Source organism: Anastrepha ludens, chromosome 3 (genome assembly GCF_028408465.1).
Source record: "Anastrepha ludens isolate Willacy chromosome 3, idAnaLude1.1, whole genome shotgun sequence".
NCBI lineage: Eukaryota > Metazoa > Arthropoda > Insecta > Diptera > Tephritidae > Anastrepha > Anastrepha ludens.
The window spans coordinates 34,924,027-34,944,455 of NC_071499.1; the positions used below are offsets into that span (position 1 = coordinate 34,924,027).

Genomic DNA, 20,429 nt, shown 5'->3' on the forward strand with positions numbered 1-20,429 from the left:
ACTTCTTTCACATGAGCTCCGCGACGCCGTTTTAAACATTTAGTCTCATGATTAAAATTTCCTAGCGATCTGCCACGATTCCTTTAAGGTGTTTGCTTAAAGTCACCTCAGCTTCACCTAAGCTAAACACAATTCTTTACAATTTTGCTAATAATATGGAGTTTCCATTATTCAATTATAGCATCACAACTTCTCCAAAATCTATGAGCTTCTAAAAGTTTAATGAACTATTTTTTGAATTTTAAATCTGGGAAACTGTAAATTGGTCCTAATTCAAATATAAAACGAAAAAGAGTTCGAATTAATGCGGCTTTCTCGACACTAACTTTATTACAACTCATTAGGCGGCCAACGTAGCTGAATGAGTTGGTGTGTGACTACAATTCGACATTCGGAGAACGTAGGTTCAAATCTCGAAAGTGAAGAAAAAATTCTTTCTATTAGCGGCAGGCAAACCTCCGAGTGAATTTTTGCCATGAAAAAGTTCCTCCTAAAAAAAATATCTGCCGTTCGGAGTCGGCTTGAAACTATAGGTTCCTTCATTTGTAAAATAACATCAAGACGCACGCCCCAAATAGGAGGAGGAGCTCGGCCAAGCACCCAAAAAGGGTGTAAGCGCCAAGTATATATATATTTGGAATTTACGTAAGGGCTGCCGTAGGCTAGTACGTGGGGCGCAGCGGCGCAATTTCCTGTCGAACCCATAAGCTATATAGCGTTTTTCAATAGGTGCGCTTCAACTTTTTTCCGATAGGGAAGGCGAACGACGCAATATTTTTTATTTTTCGCTTGTCATTTGTAAACTTCATTAGTATACATTTCATCATGGAACGCTACACACTTGAGCAATGATTGCAAATCGTGCAAATTTTTTATGAAATTAATCGTCCAGAAAAAAAAAAATAATCCAGATTTTTTCCAAAAAATCATCTTCAGTGATGAAGCTCACTTTTGGCTCAATGGCTTTGTCAACAAGCAAAATATGCGTTACTGGGCAGAAAGCAATCCACACGTGATTCATGAGGCACCGTTGCATCCCGAAAAAATCACTGTTTGGTGCGGTTTCCATGCCGGCGGCGTAATTGGCCCATATTTTTTCGTTGACGAGAACGATCGCCACGTTACTGTGAATGGAAATCGATTCCGCGACATGATAAACGATTATTTTTGGCCGCAATTGAATGGTATGGACTTAGACGACATGTGGTTTCAACAGGATGGGTCCACAAGCCACACAGCACACACTACAATTGATTTGTTGAAGAGTAAGTTCGATGAGCGCATTATTTCCAGAAATGGACCGATCGAATGGCCGCCGCGCTCGTGTGATTTGACGCCTCTATACTATTTTCTTTGGGGTTATGTGAAGTCATTGGTCTACAGTAACAAGCCGGCGACGATTTGTGAGCTCAGAGCCAATATTGAAAGCGAAATTGCTGGAATTTCGGCCGATTTATGCAAAAGAGCAGTCGAAAATTGCGTTCAACGATTGGACTTCGTAAAACGTGCATGCGGTGGTCATGCAAAAGAAATCGAATTTTATACTCAAATGTATATGTTCAAGCTCGATAATAAAAAAAAAATTAGTAAAAAAAGTCAAACCGTTTGTGTTTTATTCAAAAAAAAAGTTGAAGCGCTCTTACTGAAAAACGCTTTATATGACACTTCACGCTCAGCCCCATAAGAACAAGACTCCTCTCGAGAGCCCTCCAAGACGTAAGGTCAAATACATTCGAGATATGTTAGTTGGCGGCACCAAATTAGACTGCGCTAACCAAAAATGATAAATTACAAGTTTGTGACCTCCGCAAGAGTATTTTTAGCTATTGAATAAACAGTAAAGTAAATAACAGTGGAGGAAATTCGCTTATTAATAAAAATAAAACAATTAAAAACAATACAGCAATAAAATGAAAACTATTATTAGATTATTACGTCATAAAATCAGCAGATGCTGTCAAATTCACTGAGAGAGCAGGAGAACAGCTGGCTGATATCGCCACCTTCTTCTGTATTCTCTTTGCTGTGTGTGCTACAGGCCTCTCACACTTTAAATGTAAAGTGAGTAAGCAAGTAACACGTAGCATATTAACTTCCATACCTCAACCTAATACAAGGTTGCGTCTTCCGAATTCCCTGTGCCGTCAGCGGTCATGAGTAAACGAACAAAAAGAAGAGGAATTACTTGTTTGTGAAGACGGAGAGTGGGCGAAAGCAATTGAAAGAAACAAGCACAAGAAATTATACGCACACACACACACACGCATACTATCTTGCCACGGCGTCTTCCGCATAAAAACGCATTTCAAAGCCTTATATTAATTTGTGCTTTCACAATTTAACACGCGGCACTTTGTTTTCATTAGTTTGCTTAGTTTCTCCTCAGTTTGTTTGTTTGGTTCGGTTCTTTTGTATTGGTAAGGGACCTGACGTCAGACTTATAAAAACTGCGAAAAATAAAGTAACTGCTCTGGGAAGACGCAACCTTCTATACTCAATTCACCACACTCTCTGTCTCTCTCCCTCCTCTCTACCTGGATCCCCAACTCTCACTGTGCACATCATTCTCCTTCAAGCCGGATTCCCACGGCGCTTTGGTGCCATCGCTAACGACTAACTCAAGTAGAGGTTAACAGTATCAACAATCTAGACTTATATCTTTCCTTCATTCAAATTAAATTCTCGACGTACAAGATTTTTTTTTTGCTTTCATTTATTGATTGTTTTTTTTTTTTTGTTTTGTTAGTTGAAACATTAATTTTCTGCCGATTTCGCACATATTATACTTATACGCTTCATACCATGTTCTCTTGAATCCAGTCGAGGTTATAGAATACTTTAGCATAACCATCGGGACGCGAAGTTCCACAGCCAATCACTACAAATCCAGCAACGCCTACTAGCTCGCCATTGTATGTTGCCGGGCCACCTGAGTCGCCATTACATGCACCAGCACCACTGGGGTGGTCTAAGCAAATCAAAGCATCTGAAGATATTAAAATCTTACGCAGACATTGACTCTTGCTAAGCGCCTCTACGCGGTTCCATTGCAATATAATAGGTAAAGTGTCACCGTTAGTTTTGAGGAGACCCCAGCCGGAAATGATTACTTCGGAGCCGGCAGGCACTTCCGCAGACGCCAACGGAATAGGTTGAATTTTTGCAGAGAAAGTCAAATGTTCCGCTAATTCCAACACAGCCAAATCGTTTGTGTATGAACTATAGCCTTGGTGGACCACAACACGCTTCACCTGGACGATTACACCGCCGGCGATGCGATTGTGTGTGCCAGCGCGAATAGTGAAATGCTCAGCGGCATAACTGCAGTGTAGTGTAAAATGAAGGATACGTTTTTAATATAAGTATAAATAATGCCAAATATAATATTTTAACTTCTTGATAAGTACTCACGGTGTTGTGCCCGTCTCCACCACACAATGCGCTGCAGTTAATATGTAATTGGATTTAATGATCGAACCGCCGCAAATATGTCGGTGCTCCATGCGCAGTGAAATTTGATGCGGAAACTCTGCTGGTACAGCGTCATAGCCACCCACCACACGACCTGTAGGATTTGCCGTGACAGTCACCAAAGCGACTGCGAAAAATGCTAAAAAATACAAGCAAGCCATTAGTGAGCACATGCCAAGACGGGTAACCAAAGGAGAATAAAGCTAATGGCGATAGATTTCATAATTTTATATTCAAAGTGACTTGCATAGATTTGGCCAACTTTATCAATGACTGGTATAAATCAATCAGTATAAGGATAATCGGAATTGTCAAGTTGTTGGTTTTACTTAGTTTTTGCTAATCTTTGTAGTATTTGCTTATCTAACTCAGTAAGATTTGCGACTACTGTCAATGAAATATTAAAGCGACTCTTCAGCGACATTCTTCCCCTTATGACTAAACTTGTATCACTCCACTGCCGGTTACGTGTAGCGACCATATAATACGCAGACATAGCGATTAAAGACGAAATTACCTTCCACGCGCCTTTCTAGAGTTTCGCTTATATTCAGTAGCAGGTAGGCAGTAAAGTTGCCAAATCTATAACCACCAAAAGACACCAAAGATGTCAAAACAAATAAGGTCTTTACCCTCCGGACAATAGGTTAAGTTAGGTTTGGCAGCCGCATCGCACATAGACACAGCGATGCCACTTAAACCACGAAATTTGTCTGTTGTGAGCCGCAGGAGCTGGGCTGCATTTCCCCTTCCATATTGAACTATCCTGAGCTTTGGTTAAAGCGTAAAGTGTATAGATAATCTATATTCTTAAAGAAGTAGGATCTTAAATATCGATACCTGCTTCTGGCTAGAGCCGGGCATGTGCAAAAAGGGTATTGAATTGTTTCCGACTCCTCCTCATTCCTGCAGCTACGACAGAAATCCTGCATGTAAAGGCCTAATCTGTTTGCGTGCTTTCCTATGAGATAATGCCCTGTTAGGGCCCCTACTAAGGTCCTAATTTGAAGTCTACTCATTTTACAATATTCCCGGACAGACGTAACCATCTTTAGACCTCATGAATAGCGTTTATTTCCGCTTGAAAAACACTACAGTCATCCGGTAGTTTAAAGTCATCCGTTCGTGTAGATCTTAACGGGTGTGTTGGGTGATGGATCTTCTTGAAGCCATTCCAGTCTAGAAGGGATTTTCATTGAGAAATTCCTTTCAAAACAGAGAATGGGAGGGTGATTATCACAATCACTGGGTATATCCGTATAGGATATAAGGTGGTTGAATGTCCATGTCCAACAATCTTCCATTGTGAGCTCGCTCTGAGCCTTAAAGCAGAACATGCCGGCAGGGGAAGGCAGATGTAATATTATGTCCAAAGCCATGGATGGCGTGGTTTTAATAACGCTATATATTGGAAATTCCGCTTAACTCTGCAGATTATTTAATAAATTATAACAGGTTTTTTCAGTCTGACGACAGCAGTATAAAGCCAATGAGCAACCTTAGGTTTAATTCCCCAGGTCTTACCTAAAGCTCTCTTACAGGCATAAAAGGGTAGGCTCGCTTTCCTAACTCTTTCCATGATGTTTGACTTCCAAGTCAATTTCCTATCTATGGTTAGTCCCAAGTACTTGGTTTCTTCCGAAATCACAAGAGCTTCCCCTTTGAGCACCATTTTCATATAAATGCAAGTGGAAATAAGCAAAATTTGCGCCATTGGTCACCTACAGGACAGAACTTACGGTTTATGCGCATTGTCAAGCAGGGAAATAATTGGACCAAAAGTTTTTGAAAATCTGTGTACGGTGCCCCTTAACGGTGTATGCTGAACGATTATTTTTTGCCAATATTGAGAGAATATTCTTTCTTCAGTACACTCACATGGTTTCAGCCACGTGGCAAACGGCCAAAGAGACCATGGCGATAATGCGTAATTTCTTCCCTAACAAACTGATCCGCCGTTTCGATAACATATTCTGGCCAACGCAGGTTTCCCGATCTTGCCACTATGGACTTCTTTCTGTGGTGGTGCATCGAAAGTAAAGTCTATGAAACAAACCCGGCGATCATCTCAGCACTAAAAGAAAAGAAAAAGTTCATGTAATTCCGACATCACTTCCTCAGCGACTGGCACGGAGTACGGAGGCCAGATTCTAAGAGTGTATCCTACGTAACGGTCAGCACTTAGAGCAAACAAGTTAAAAAATAAACAGTAATTCTTTTTTAAAATTAGCTTTTAATTCCTAATTCTGCCACTGGACCCCGTGTACATGTTCGAATATTTTTGCATGGAAAAGAGAGCCCAGCACCGTCAGCAAACAAAAAAACTGCTACAAATTAACAGTATTTCTTAGACACTTTAAACTGACACTACTGCAATTGCATACCTCGAAAAATTCTGGTTATACAGTTGAAAGTTTTGAAGATTCGAAGTTTTTAAAAATGTTATCCTAAACTTTGCGTTTTATGGTTTTTTTTGTAGTATGAACTATAGTTTTATAAAAACACATAAGGTGTGTATATAATTTTACAATGGGGTATATGTGAGAAGAAATCGTAGGGGTACGAATTAATAGAGGTTAAGGCAGGTATTTCTCGAAATTTCATTAGCAATAAAATGAAAGGTTCAAAAAAGAAAAGATATTGATTTATAAAAGTAATTTGTAACAAAGTATAAATCGATTGTCTCCTTTTGCAAAAAAAAAAATTCAAAATAAAAAAAGGAAAATATGTATTTATTTCGTTTTCTTTTTAAACGAAAACAAACCAAAAGTATTTATTTCGTTTTGTTTTTTTAATTTTCATTTATTTCGGTTTTTTTTACTTCTCATTTATTTTATTCGACATTTCTGAAGAGGAATTAAAAGAGAGCATTAAATAATATCGATCATTCGATATGAAATTTACGGAAAGGAGGTTTTTTCCCTATGTAAATTCAAGGGTAATTTTCAGCGCGCCGCACAGTGTGGCCGATTCCCGAAAAGCTGGCCAAAACTCAAAAAATTAAGTAATTGATTCAAAATTTCTTACTCGGGGGTTGTCGGGGTAGCTGATTACGAATTTGATCTTAAAATTTGGAAAATCCACCCCCTTCCACCCCTATTGGCCACCCCCTCACGTGAAATAGCGTATATTCAAGAACATAATCAAGATGCATGTAAATTTATATGTTTTCGGGGTCGCAAGGTAGCAAGTGGTAGCAGCTGAATCTTGTTTTATTCAGTAACCATTACTTTTTTGAGTAACCTTTAATAGGTTTCAAAGCAGCATATGACGGCGTTGTATTACTATACAGTTTGAAAACTCAAATTTTATAAAAAAAATTCCAAAAAATGTATCTACGTATTGCTGCAGCTAAAAATTTTGTGTCGAGGTATTGATATGTACTAAAGATTTCTCGTATTTTACTAACCTTCCGAAGATGATTCCATTTGGTTTTGTTCAATTTACTCCATTACAAAATCTTTCAAATGTGTACAACTTTCACTATTCATCGACAGTAATACGATGCTCAAACGAAAGCCACGTTGCGACTGAAAATACAGAGGATACTTAGGGTACAGGACGTTGCTATGAACGGTTTTCACTACTCAAGGCATTACTGTAGCCAACCCAAAGACAAAAAAACTCTATCTAGAAACTTTTTTTTCGACTTTTGGCCAGCTTTTTGGGAATCGGCCGCACTGTGCGCCGGCAGCGCAGAAACTTCTTTTTTTTTGCCAGTAGCAGACTGGAACTCCCAAGTAGCACTGAAGCTCCTTTTTAATACTATTTTGAGACCTTCAGTGGGCAGATATCTACAACCAACCAGAGTTGTTGATGTAATGAAGAAGGTTGATGGGATTTAGTTTGGAGCACTGCCCAGGCTGTCATAGAATGGAGCACCCAATGATCTTAATAGTCTGGCTGCCAAACCCTGACATCTACAAAGAAAGTGCTCAACAGTCTCCTTTTCTGAAAGATTCCCACAAATTCTGCAATGGGGATTAAATGGTAAACCTAGCTCGGTAAGCACAGCTACAAGTTTGGAAATTGAAGGCTTGGGGTCCCCTGCACTATCTGCGTCCTTCGTCTATTGTACTGGGGCCATAGCACTTCCGAAAGACCACACGAAAAAATGGAGCGCCATCTCATCGGTGCTTTCGTGAGAAATAAGTTGTGCAATTCCCCTATAACAACAGTCAGGGTGTTGCCGACGACCGGGTGGGAGATCTCTGTAACCAATCAGTATCAAGAAAAACACATTTTTTTCTAAGTATGGTAGGGTATTATGTTTTCTCATGCACCTAATCTGCCGTTCTATCATCACATTTCCTTGCATTAGCCAACTTTTATGCACCCCATCAACAAAAAATACGAGTGGTATGACGACACTACGCCAAAATTTCATTCGACTATGCTCTTGGCGGCCGCCATAGCCGAATGAGTTGGTGTGTGACTACCATTCGGAATTCAGAGAGAACGTAAAATCGAATCTCGGTGAAAGACGAAAATGAAGAAAAAGTTTTTTCTCAAGGGCCGGTATTAATTTAGAATAAAATACAATTTTTTTAGAAAATTATTATAATTTCTCTTTATTATGATAATATTGGTATGGCTCAATTACGTATGGGACAAAATATCGGCCAAATGGCCGCTCTTGAATTGTTGCAGGCTTATCGACGTACACCTTTAATTTCAAATAATCTCAAAGACAGAAGTCCAACGGTGTCGTTGACGTTTAGGTGTGGTTCACATTCAACATCGGCCCTTGAAATTTAACAACCCTTTAATAGCGGTCGCCCATCGGTAGACAATGGCAAACCTCCGAATGTTTCTTCGATATGAAAAAAGCTGCTCATAAAAAAGATCTGCCGTTCGGAGTTGGCTTGAACTTGTAGGTCCCTCCACTTGTGAAACAATGTGAAGACGCACGCCGTAAATAGGAGGGGAAGCTCGGCGAAACACCCAAAAGGGTATACGCGCCAACTACATACATATATGTACATGTATATGTCCTATGCCCATCGGTTTGGCCTACTCCTTGGAGCATGCATACATACCTACAAATATACAAGTATCAGCAAAGATACAAGGTGGCGTCAAATCATATTTGACTCAAAAACTCACACTACAATTTTTATTTTTTTATTTAGTAAAAAAGTAAAAGAAAAATTTAAGGACTCAGTATACATATATATATATATATATATATATATATATATTTAACTCAAAATCTCACACTCAAAGTATTTTTATTTGTTTAGCAGTAAAGTTAAAACAAAATTTAATGATTAATTACATTTACAAGGTGGCGTCAATCATATTTAACTCAAAATCTCACACTCAAAACATTTTTTTGTTTAGTAAAAAAATTAAAGCAAAATTTAATGATTCAGTATATATACAAGGTGGCGTCAATCATATTTAACTCAAAATCTCACACTCAAAGTCATTTTTTTTGTTTATTAAAAAAATTAAAGCAAAATTTAATGATTCAGTATATATACAAGGTGGCGTCAATCATATTTAACTCAAAATCTCACACTCAAAGTCTTTGTTTTTATTTTGTTTAGTAAAGAAGTTAAAACAGAACTGGGCGATTCATTTTGCGCCACCTTGTTTATACATTTATTCAAAAAGCTTGCCCAATTTATTCGACAACCCTACCACCTTTATTGAAATTTTTCCTTATGCCGTAATAATTTATTAAAAAAAAAACATTTACTCCATGATCAACTTGCTCTTTATTTTCCACTTCCACTTCTCCAACTCAAAATTGGCTCTCAATCCATGACGCAAAGTGTGTGACATTCACAAATACATCTGGATAACGCGATCCGCAAGCGCCCACTACAAAACTGCTGATGCCAACCAAAACATCATTGTAGACAGCGCCATTTCCGGCATCACCAGTGCAGCTGCCCTGCTTGAGGCTATGCGCCAGGCAGAATGTCGTCTCGTCATGATTGGCATAGCCATTGGTGCACACCGCATCGCTGGCCACAGTGAAAGTCGTCGATTGCAATTTATAGGGTGTGGCACCAGATGATTGCTCACCCCAGCCGGCAACTGTGACATTGGTGCCAACCGCTGGTTGCTGCGCAGCACTACTCGCCAGCTCAATTATAGAGAGTTTATCGCTCACTTCAAGCTCACTCTGTAGCGTCAACACAGCAACATCATTAAGAATGTATTCGTAGGAGGGATGTACCGTAATGGCGGAGACAGAAACGATCTTACCGCCGGCAAACTGATTGATGCTGCCAACACGCACAGAGACTTTATCACTTGAGACACTGAAAACAAACGAAATTAAGAGGAGAAAGAGAGAGAGAAAGAAAGAGAGTGAATTTAAGTAAAAAGCAGTAAAAGTGTTTCACTTTTTTTTTTTTGTTTATGAGCGGGTATTTGTATAGGTAAAATAAAGTAATTACCATTTTTAAGCAGTAAAAGTATTTCACTTTTTATCTTACTCACACTTTGTTGTTGTCATCGACGACGCAGTGCGCTGCAGTTAATATCTGCTGCTTGCCTATAATGCTGCCACCACAAATATGCGTGTGATCCACACGCACTGAAGCGGCGAAAGTAAACTGACCAGACACAGCATCCTCGCCGCCCAAAATGCGCCCGGAAGGCGGCATGGCGCGGCTGGTGCCAACGACAATAGCGAGGAGCACAAAAATAACTGTTGAATGCATTGCGTTTGTGCTAATACTGAAATGAACTGTGTGAACTGAATTAAATTGTATACTCGCTCTTGAAATCCAGGCTGATATGAATATCGATACGTACTGGTATTGAGATCACGGTGAATTTGTTTTTGAATCGTTGAAGTGGTGAATTTATGACCCACTTTTATGGAAGTACAGGCATGGTCGAACAGTAGTATCAAATAATCGCTTATTGTTTTCCTACGTGCATACGTACGTGTTTACATACATACATACATATATTGGTGCTTACTTTTTATGGAGAATGTGAGTATTTTCGTCGACTGACTAATCTTATCGTATACGTGTATGGTAGCTAAAGGTTGCTGCATGATAAAGTACGGTAATTAAAAAAAAAGTATCAAGGATAAGAATTCAATTTTAATTACTCACATCGACGATTTTGATATATATATTTTATTACTTTCCAAGAAAATGAGGTGTAGATTTACGCATTAATTGTGAAAGAAATTATAAATTATTTTGGATTGAAAATTTGCTTCCTTCTGAGGGCAAAAAAATTAACATACTAAGAATATTTTAATACATACATTTTTTTCTTTATATTCGTAGCTCTTTTTAAGGTTATTGGCATATACCAATTTCTTCGCTAATTTTTAATGTTGCCCCTCAAATGAAAGATCTTACAATTGTTTGTCCCTCTGAAGAGCAGCCAATTTTCATGAGAAGCTTTCTCTAACAGGACAAATTTCTTCAGAGCTTTACGATTCTTTGTCGAGGAGCAAACGATATTAGAAAAGGTGTTTATTTGTGTGTTTGGTTGAGCTCCTCCTCCAATTTTTGGTTGGCATCTTAACGCTCCGCACCCGGATCTGGCCAGTCTTTTTCGACTTTGGATGTGAATAAAACATATTTTTAATATAGCTAACGACTTGAGCTTCCCGGTAGCTTCCTTAAATTTAATTTTCTATCCTTTAAAAAAATATAATCGAACAGGGCGAAAAAAATCAGGCCAGTGCGCCTAACGGAAATTTTTAAAAAAAGGTCTGCAACAGAGGGTTAATTTAATGCCGCCTTCAAATAGCAGATGGCTTATTCATGGCAGAAAGCCATTGAGAGCCATTGTGATATTCAAAAATTTCGCAAGATCCTTAATTTCGACAGAGCCGTGGTCTTCTAATTCGTTGAAAAAATGTCCGCCCAAAATGCCGAGTCTACGTCTGGATAGGGCATAACAGTGGCACAGAAGGTGCGGGATCGTCTCTTCCTCGTCTAGACAACTTCTGCAGAAGTCATGTGTTTGCACACCCATTCTCTGGGCGTGCCTACCGATTAGTCAGTGTCCCGTAATAACTGTAATCAGTGTGACTATGCTTATCTCTTCTTAGTAGAAGTTCCGTGCGTTTAGCATTGAGAGTCGGCCGGGCTATTTTGCATTACGCCATCTTTCATTCGCTACTCTTACAATTTCCTCGCGGATACGTAGTTTACATGTTTGCAAGGTATACCTATATCATTGTCTATGTACTGTCATCATGTATCAGTCAATTTGGTACCGATTTTCGCTAGGTCATCGGCTCTGCAATTCTCCTCAATGTCGCAATGGCCAGGAACCCTTGCTATCATTAGGCGAAATGACTCAGCCTTCTCATTAAGAGATGCGCGGCATTTCATGGCTACCTTGGAGGTTGTCGACTGTTTTGTTAGGGATTTTATCGCCGCCTGGCTATCAGTGAAAATGTAGATATCATCTCCAGGTATCGCATCACACTGTACCAGTGTCACGGCTTTCATTATTGCCATCAGTTCAGTGTGAAAGACACTACAGTAGTCGGGAAGCCGAAAACTGAAACAGATCCCCAGATGCTCGGAATACACACCTCCGCCGACCATGCCATCGAGCTTTGAGCCATCTGTGTATTCTTATGCTATAAATAATATAATAAATAACGTAACCAATACTTGCATGACCGGAGCGTTTGTTTCCATTCGGACGACGGGACTGAGTCCAACGTAGCCGCTGAACCTTTATTCGCTGCACTCCGTCTATATCGCCGTAAAGCTCATACATCTCATTGTTCCATCGCCTGCAATAGTCGCCGTCACCAACGTACAAAGGTCCAAAAATCTTGCGCAGAATCTTTCTCTCAAACACTCCAAGAGACGTTCCTTTCCTTTACATCGGATATTGCCATTGTTCAAGCTTCTGCGCCATACGTTAGGACGGGCATGATGAGAGCATTTTAGAGTGTTAGTTTTGTTCGTCGAGAGAGGACTTTATTTACTACTCAATTGCCTACTTAGTCCAAAGTAGTATTTGTTGGCAATTCTCAGATTCTCCGTTGGATTTCCAGGCTGACATTGTTATCGGTGTTAATGCTGGTTCCTGGATAAACGAAGTCTCTTACAACCTCGAAATCATAACGACCAGTGACGTGAACAACCCTAACCTTACGCACCTCAAAATCACCTCGATTTTTGGCAAATCCAGTAAGGTCTACGACACTAAGCACCCGAAAGATGGGATATCTAAAGCTTTTCAACTCTTCGAAAAATTGGGGATTCAATGAACATAAAAATCCACTGCAATTCGTTTAAAAAAGGAACACTATTACACTCTTAAAGGAAGTAACTCCTCCAGCACTTAAACATTTTCCTTTTTTTTTTGTTTCAAAAATTCTCTTACAATCGATTATAAGAATATAAAGAATATCTTTTCAATGTTTTAAACTTAATAGGAAGTCTTAAAAGTCCTTATACAGCCAGTGAAGTAATGAGCGCCGAACAAAAGATGAATGAGAACGAAAACTTTAATCGCATTTTTCTCGAAATCTGTTTGTTTTCGCGCTGTCAAATATAATTCAAAAAGTAATGAAGATATCAACTTAAAACTTTACAGGGATATTCTTTATCATATTGGCCTTTGCATTTATCTCAAATTTTCTATTAATTATCACTAAAAATATTGTTTTGATCAATTTGTTTATAAAAAAAGTGTAATTTTTTTCCTCTTCACTTCAAACTTTAATTTTTATTTTTTATTTTTTTTTTTTTTTTGTTAAAAATAGGTAAGAGCACAGCGGAATATCTTATTTTAATAAAAAAATATGTGTCTGGTTGATTGCTAGAGGCTGTACGTTCCACGGCGCAAATGAAAGGATCCACGTTTGAGCAACCACCATTTTTTTTTTTTTCAAACATTTTTTGTATATTCACATAAGCATGAATTTATGAATTATGTACTTTATTTTAAGATAATAAATACTCTTGGTTTTACGCAAAATATGACTGAAAAACTCGTTGTCTGGAGGAGCGGCCCTCTTAAGTAGTCAAGCAGAATTATATCTACGTATCCAAGATTCATGAAAAATGTGTTCTTAAAAAATATTATAGCTCCTCCAAAAACTGTAATTTAAACTGATGAAATTGATGAAGAAGTGATTGTTGAAAAATGGTACCTTGGTTCTTTGTAGTGCTGGAAAGTGTTGAATATACTTTATTTCTACCTCATCTCTACAGCTCCTATATGAGTCATAATGCGAGGCTGCCATTCTAGCGGTTTTATTATTGTAAACCCTAGTTGCAAAGTCAATGCATTTATTTGCTTATCTCTTCAAAAACACACATTTGTCTTATATTAAAATATTCAAAAACTCTTTTTATTTTCTTATGCGCTCGATGTGGCAGTATTGGCCGCGATCCATTCACTATAGTAAGCCACTCTGCTGCTCACATCGGGGAATTTGGTGCCACCGGCGCCAAAGAAAAAGCTTGCCACGCCCACCAATGTGTTGTTAGCTACTACACCAGCACCGTCATCACCACGCGAGATGCCCTGATTGACCGGATGTTGCAAGCACAAGACCGAATCGTAGCCATAACCAGCCTCATATTCACATAGACTCGGGCTCAACACTTTCAATGTAGTCTGTTGTAATTTGTAGGGCGATGCACCCGATTGCTGTAGACCCCAACCGGCCAGCGAAACATTTGTGCCCACGGTTAAATTTCCATCTATTTCGCTAGTGGCCAAAGTAATCGCTGCAATTTTGTCGGTGAAACTCAATGACTGCTCCAAAGTGATGATGGCGATATCGTGGAGGAAATTGCCAAACGATGGGTGAATTAAGATGGATTTGACGCTGACAATTTGACCGCCAGCATATTGATTAATACTGCCCACACGCACCGACACACGCGAAGCATCAATACTAATTGCACAAGAGAGAAGTGGAAAGCAAAATTAGTCGTATTTAGTTACTAAGCTATCTCGCATATGGGGCGAGTATATTCTCGATTTACTCACGCTGTAGTGGCCAATGCGGAAAGGCCATGTGCTGAGGTTAGAACACTGTTTGAGCTGATGATGTTGCCCACAGCAATGTGAGCATTGTCCACACGCACCGAGGCTACCCAAGGTAATTGACCGGTTGCAGTATCATCACCGTTCAGAATGCGCCCGCTGGGTGAGGCAGCAGTGGCACAAACGTAGAAGATGACCAAAATAGTGGCTAGAGCGCTGATGCGTGTAAATGCCATGACGACGAAATTATTACTGTCCACGACAGAAGAACTGACGTCTTCAAGAAACTAATGAATTTATTATTTCAACTACAAAGTTGAAGCCATCAACATAAAACTTACTTATCAGAACGCCGCAGATGGTGAAAATATAATATCTGAATATTGCTGCTGATACCCACGTTCGGTAGGAAATAAAGTCAAGTTCACTTGATTAGACGAAATTTTTTTTAGCCGCTAACTAATCAATCGGGCTGGAGACGTGTGGAGTAACGGGCCATAAAACTTCGTTATTAGTCTTATCGTTTATTACTAGACCAGGCGCTATGTACGTATGTACAGTTGGGTGAAAAATAATGAGGTCAGTAAAGCTAAACATCTGCATTTATTGGGATAGTTTATATGGGAAAAATTGGCAGTCAGTACCATTTTTTTAACTGTACATTACAAAAGGAAATAAAACAAAATTTACGCAAACACTTCTGTTAGGTGTTTGGCCGAGCTCCACCTCCTATTGGTGGCTTGCGTCTTGATGTTGCTCCACAAATGGAGGAACCTACGATTTTAAGCCGACTCCGAACGCAAAATGTTTATGTTTTTATGAGGAGAAAAAACTTTTTCTACCATTTTGCGGTTTCATGCACTAAGATTCGTACCTATGCCCTCCTAAATGGTAGTTACGCACCAACGCATTCTGCTACGGCTACTTCCAGGAAATCTTGTAGCGAAAATGTTTGCATTATTCCCCCTTAATTCTATCAAAGCAATCCCAAAATGAAAAATTGCTTCAAAAATTTAATTACTTTTATTTCGTTAATAAAATTTTTAAGTTTTGTATGCAAAACTTTTAAGCTTTATTGGAGAGTCCTCAGACAACTTCTTCTTCTTCTTGATTGGCGCGTCCTGATTGTTTCTTTCTCGTGCTAACCAGCGCTAGTAGGACACTCCAAGTGAAGCCAAGTCCATCACCAACTGATCTTTCTGACGTAGAGAAGGCCTTCCTCTTCCCCTGCTACCACCAGCTGGTGCCACATCGAAGACTTTCAGAGCCGCTGGACCTTTATTCGCCGCGCTATGTCTCCTCAGGCAACTACATATAACATTTTCGACCAAGACTTCTAATCTGCCTAAGCTCAATTCAATTTATTTTCCATTCAAACTGAGCAAAGACAAAAAAATGTATCGATCATTCACAAGTTGTGAGTGAATTTCTTACAAAAAGGCAAACTATTTCTTTGCGCCATTTGCCATACTCACCTCTTTTGGCACCCTGGGGCAATTATGTATTGCCAAAGCGATGAAAGGACAGTGTCTTTAGTTGAGTGGAGCCTTTCATGCTGTAACTATCAACCTATAAAACATTGCTAAACAGGAAGGGATAGCTCGTTTGATAAGCTGGGGAAGCTTTTGAACAAATCTCAAAATAACTTAAATTTTGCATTTTTTTTTTCAATTTAGCACTTATTGTATTCAAGCCTGTTTTCAAACAAACCAGTTTTCAGAAAAATTTTGGGATTCGCGCTATTAAAATATTTTACTTTAAAAAGGCTATACCAAACCTTTCACCACTGAATAAATTTCAAAAATTTTAAATTTTTTCAAAACTTTTTTTTAGGTTTTCTAGTACAATCGAGCTTATAAATAAACCAATTTCCTAACAAAATTATTCAAATATTTCCCTTTAAAAAACTATATAAAGACTTTCACCAATAAATTATTTAAAAAATTTTCTAAGCTTTGTCAATTTACCTCTTATTATACTGAAGCCTACAAACAAACCTATTTTTGAAAGAATTGACGACAATGTTCTAAATACAACGAGGCTTCAATGTCTAAGTCTTCCTTATCGAAAGTTGTATATTTATTGCAAATGGTGTCAATAATATTTCACACTTGTGAACTAAACAGATGCAGCATAGAAAGAGACAAGCAATGGGACGCGTAAAGGCCAAAATAAAGATTTTCATCAAACAAAATCATTTATTTAGTTAAAAAGCAACATTGGATGATTAATTTTTTGTTTATAACCTCATCGTTCTCGAGTTCAATAAGTTTTGAAATCCAACTTCCTTATCCATTAGTTTTGTTATACAAATCTATTTTTGGCAATTTTTTTTCAGTTATAGAAATTCCTTTCAAAATTATGAGGCTTCCAACTTGCTCAAATTTCATCACTTTTCGACCACATCTGGAGTGCGTTTCATAACTGTAGCAAGGGATTTATTGCAAAATTTGACAATTTATTTGCTTCTCATTTAATTATAAAAAAATGTATATAAATATAGTTCATTCTGCTATAAAAGCCTTATAAGTCCACATTACAAACTTTCTGCAAATTTAAAAATAAATAAAGTAATGAATAAAATTATCTTAAAATTTAAAAAAGTTGTTCCAGAACTTTTAGATCAATTCAGAATACGCAGGATTACAAATTATTAAAATTCACTATAAAAATGACGAAAATTTGGCAAAGACGGTTCGTAAAACTCGAACATTTTCGGGTAATCGTGAAGCAACTTGTCGGACCGCAATACAGAAATTGGTGAATAAATTCGAGCTGTTGGGACAAGTTAGTGATGTGAAGGCTAAAACCCGTGCACGTCGCTCAAGAAGCCGAAAGTGTTGAACAAACCCCAGGTTTGTCCATTCTTCGTCGTTTTTTGGAATTAGGCATTCCACAAACGTCATTACACCATATTTTGCATAAAGATTTGGGTCTTAAAGCTTATGAAGTCCAGTTAACACAAGGACTCTAGCCGGCCGATCATCAACAACATCGTGTCTTTGCTGATTGGGTCGTTGAAATGAATGAAAATGGTCCAGAATTCCTTCAAAGAATCATCTTGAGTGATGAGGCCCATTTCCACCTCAGTGCCTTCGTCGCCAAACAATATAGCCGTATCTGGGGTTCAGAAAATCCAAGAGTTATTGTTGAAAAGCCTCTCTATTCTCAACGTGTGACTGTTTGGTGCGGTTTATAGTCCGACGGAGTCATTGGGCCTTACTTTTTGGACAATGAAGCTGGAGCAACAGTTACGGTGAATTGATTGCGCTATCGAGAGATTATTTTTGATTTTTTATGGCCAGAATTGTATGGTATTGATCTGGACAACGTTTATTTTCGACAAGACGGCGCTACGTGCTACACAAGCAACGAAACTATTGATCTTTTACCAAAATAACACCTCTTATGGGAAAACCCCTTATGAACTATAAAAAAAATTGTTAAAACTTTCCACTAAGCTGCGGTGCTTTAGTCACGTCACGCCTGTTCGTGCATGGCGGTCATGCACTGTGCAGCAGTCTATCCGATTTTTGCTGTTGTTCTTTAGTCGCTCCTCGCCTCATGGCGCTTCATTATAATCGAGTAAAGTGAACTCGATCCTGCTTGGTAGTTAGGCTCTTCGTATTTTCTTGGTTCACTATTCTGACAAATTTGTGCTACAGATCTCAGATACCATAATTTAGCCTTTAGCATTTTGAATTTTCTTCAGGCAACCTAAATTCAGCTTGAATTTTTGGCGCTTTTCGAACGTTAGCTGATTTGCTTTCCTTATGTTGTATTGCGGAATTTGCTTTAGAAAAGTTATTTTCTCCTGTCCTATGAAATTGAATTACTTCTTTAGTAGCGCCAAGGCAAAGGCGGAATTTGTGCTGCCATAGTTCAGGAGAGTCGCCTTGTTGAAAAAATGGATAAACTATTGAATGGGCAACGCATTGACTGTATCGTGAGATCCTTGTTGAAAAGTGCTCACCAAGAGCATTACACCTTTTCAAGTACATAATGAGAAAATGTAAGATTATATTAAGAGTGTGTAAATGTAAATGAGAATATGTAAATTTAAATTCAGAACTGTAAATTCATAATAAGAAAATGTAATGCAAAATGAGAGAGTTTTAAATTGTATTGGGAAGATATAAGTTAGTATTGAGAAGTGTAGATTAAAATGAGAAAAGGTAAATTCGAAATGAGAAAAGGTGAATTCAGAATGAAAAAAGGTGAATTCAAAATTAGAAAAAGTAAATTCAAAATACGAATAAATACGAATTCAAAAGGAAGAAAAGTAAATTCAAAATGCGTAAAAGTAAATTCAAAATGCGAAGAAGTAAATTCAAAATGCGAACAAGTAGATCCAAAATGATAACATTTTCAACAATGTTTTTAAAATGGCGGTCGTTGAGCAGATGTAGATCCAATTGTTTTTGTAACATAGCTAGACCCAACTGCTATAGCAGAATCAACCAGTTCTTCCAATGTCTTCAGAACCGTATGCAAGCTGCAAGATATTTTATGAGAGGTATTTCGTGTTAGAGTCTACATTGTTTCGAGTATTTCGTGCTTATTTCGTTTTCTTTCGGAGTGTCCTTTATTACACCTTTGAATAACAGTTGTTTCTTACAGGTCACTTATATCGAACGACACTAATTTAAAAATAAATATACCGAAAATTAATAAAATTTTTTTTAAACACATTAAAAAGAAATATATACCAAAATCACATAGCGTTAGCTTAATAGGCCCGAGAGCCTCCAATCATTCGGTTAGGCTAAGTTGTAGCTGTTGTACACTATGGACACACTCAGGCTCATGGTGATGTTTCTTGGGGAGCTAATCTTTAGTGTTAAATTTTCAAAAATTTTGCTAGATCCATGATTTCCCTCATGATGTACAGGATACGGTGTTATGGTCAGCATCATAATGTTAATTAGCTCTCAGCGAAATTGAAAGAATATTATATAGGTTTGTTTTCGAAAAAACTAAGATTGTGTTAGTGATATACAAAAAGAATTAACACAGCCTCCGCTCTTATTGCTTCGTAGTCGTCTGAGCAACGACTGATTGGACGAGTGTGAGAATTCGTGTAAAATGTGTGGACAGAATTCTGCTACCGAGTACCCGATGACGAGGCAGACACGAAGTTACTCTCACCATTTTGTCCAAGCAAATGCACATTACAACAAAATTACGGATTTTCAACTCGAATATTAAATCAGTTCTACTCTACGCCTGTTAAACATGGTGTCTGTCTGCGGAAATTGTACAGAAGCTTCAAGTGTTCGTGAACCGCTGCTTGAGACGCATTCTACGTATCTGATGGCCAGACAACTGAATATCTAACACCGAATTGCATCGACGATGCCATTAAAAACCAATCGCAACTGAAGTAAGAGAACGTAAATGACGGCTAGGCCATACCCTACGGAAAGGTGGCACTGAAATCAGCAAACAAGCGCTGGACTGGAACGCCCAAGGACAGCGCAGAAGAGGCAAACCTAGGGGCTCTTGGCGACGCTGCATCGAAGAGGAATAGAAAGCCGTGGACAAAACAATGACCTGGTAGAAAGAGAAAAATATATCCGGGAATCGCACAAAATAGAAAAATTTTACTTTGGCCCTATGCTCCGCGACGGAAACCAAGGAATGATGATGGTGATGATGCCGCTAGTGCCACAGAGCACAAAATAACACTAACGCGCGCATACATACAGGATCTCCCGACTGTAAAAAAAATATTTTCCCTACCTTTTAGGATTGTCAAAATTATGCCAGGTACTAAGCACGAAGTGTTTGGAATCGATGTTTCGTTACGTTGGACAAGCCGCTGAATCTATTCAATTACAGTATTCTTAGAGTATGAGTATTACACTGTTTTGAATAGCAAAAAAACATACCAGATACTAATAAACGTACCAAATTTTTAATACTTTATACAACAGTTTTCATCCAACATTTTTTTAAGTATGAAACACTTGTGAAAAATCAGAAGTTTCAAACTTTATTAA

At 38.3% G+C, this 20,429-nt stretch overlaps 4 protein-coding genes across 7 annotated transcripts in view; 1 reads left to right on the forward strand and 3 right to left on the reverse strand.

The window, feature by feature from the left end:
• The window catches only part of LOC128857393 (carboxypeptidase M), a 73,636-nt gene that overhangs the window by 24,477 nt on the left and 28,730 nt on the right, over positions 1-20,429 (forward strand). The window lies entirely within an intron of this gene.
• LOC128857398 (serine protease SP24D-like) lies at positions 2,712-3,657 on the reverse strand. Its single transcript, XM_054093142.1, has 2 exons — positions 3,412-3,657; positions 2,712-3,321 (listed from the first exon to the last, which is right to left on the reverse strand). Exons 1-2 carry the CDS (start codon positions 3,642-3,644, stop codon positions 2,796-2,798), a joined length of 759 nt encoding a protein of 252 aa, XP_053949117.1. The 5' UTR covers positions 3,645-3,657; the 3' UTR covers positions 2,712-2,795.
• Positions 8,704-10,233, reverse strand: LOC128857399 (trypsin alpha). Its single transcript, XM_054093143.1, has 2 exons — positions 9,928-10,233; positions 8,704-9,746 (listed from the first exon to the last, which is right to left on the reverse strand). Exons 1-2 carry the CDS (start codon positions 10,149-10,151, stop codon positions 9,221-9,223), a joined length of 750 nt encoding a protein of 249 aa, XP_053949118.1. The 5' UTR covers positions 10,152-10,233; the 3' UTR covers positions 8,704-9,220.
• On the reverse strand, positions 13,705-14,716 carry LOC128857394 (trypsin epsilon). The gene is made up of 2 exons (XM_054093139.1): positions 14,431-14,716; positions 13,705-14,335 (listed from the first exon to the last, which is right to left on the reverse strand). The coding sequence occupies exons 1-2, from the start codon at positions 14,661-14,663 to the stop codon at positions 13,792-13,794; spliced, it is 777 nt and encodes a 258-aa protein (XP_053949114.1). The 5' UTR covers positions 14,664-14,716; the 3' UTR covers positions 13,705-13,791.

Excerpts from the sequence above, each read along its gene's own strand:
- LOC128857398 (XM_054093142.1), bottom strand. The coding sequence starts at position 3,644 with ATGTGCTCACTAATGGCTTGCTTGTATTTTTTAGCATTTTTCGCAGTC. Across the intron at positions 3,322-3,411 it reads GTGGAGACGGGCACAACACC|TTATGCCGCTGAGCATTTCA; the intron begins GTGAGTACTTAT and ends ACTACACTGCAG.
- LOC128857399 (XM_054093143.1), bottom strand. The coding sequence starts at position 10,151 with ATGCATTCAACAGTTATTTTTGTGCTCCTCGCTATTGTCGTTGGCACC. Across the intron at positions 9,747-9,927 it reads GTCGATGACAACAACAAAGT|TGTCTCAAGTGATAAAGTCT; the intron begins GTGAGTAAGATA and ends GTTTGTTTTCAG.
- LOC128857394 (XM_054093139.1), bottom strand. The coding sequence starts at position 14,663 with ATGGCATTTACACGCATCAGCGCTCTAGCCACTATTTTGGTCATCTTC. Across the intron at positions 14,336-14,430 it reads TCCGCATTGGCCACTACAGC|TATTGATGCTTCGCGTGTGT; the intron begins GTGAGTAAATCG and ends TTGTGCAATTAG.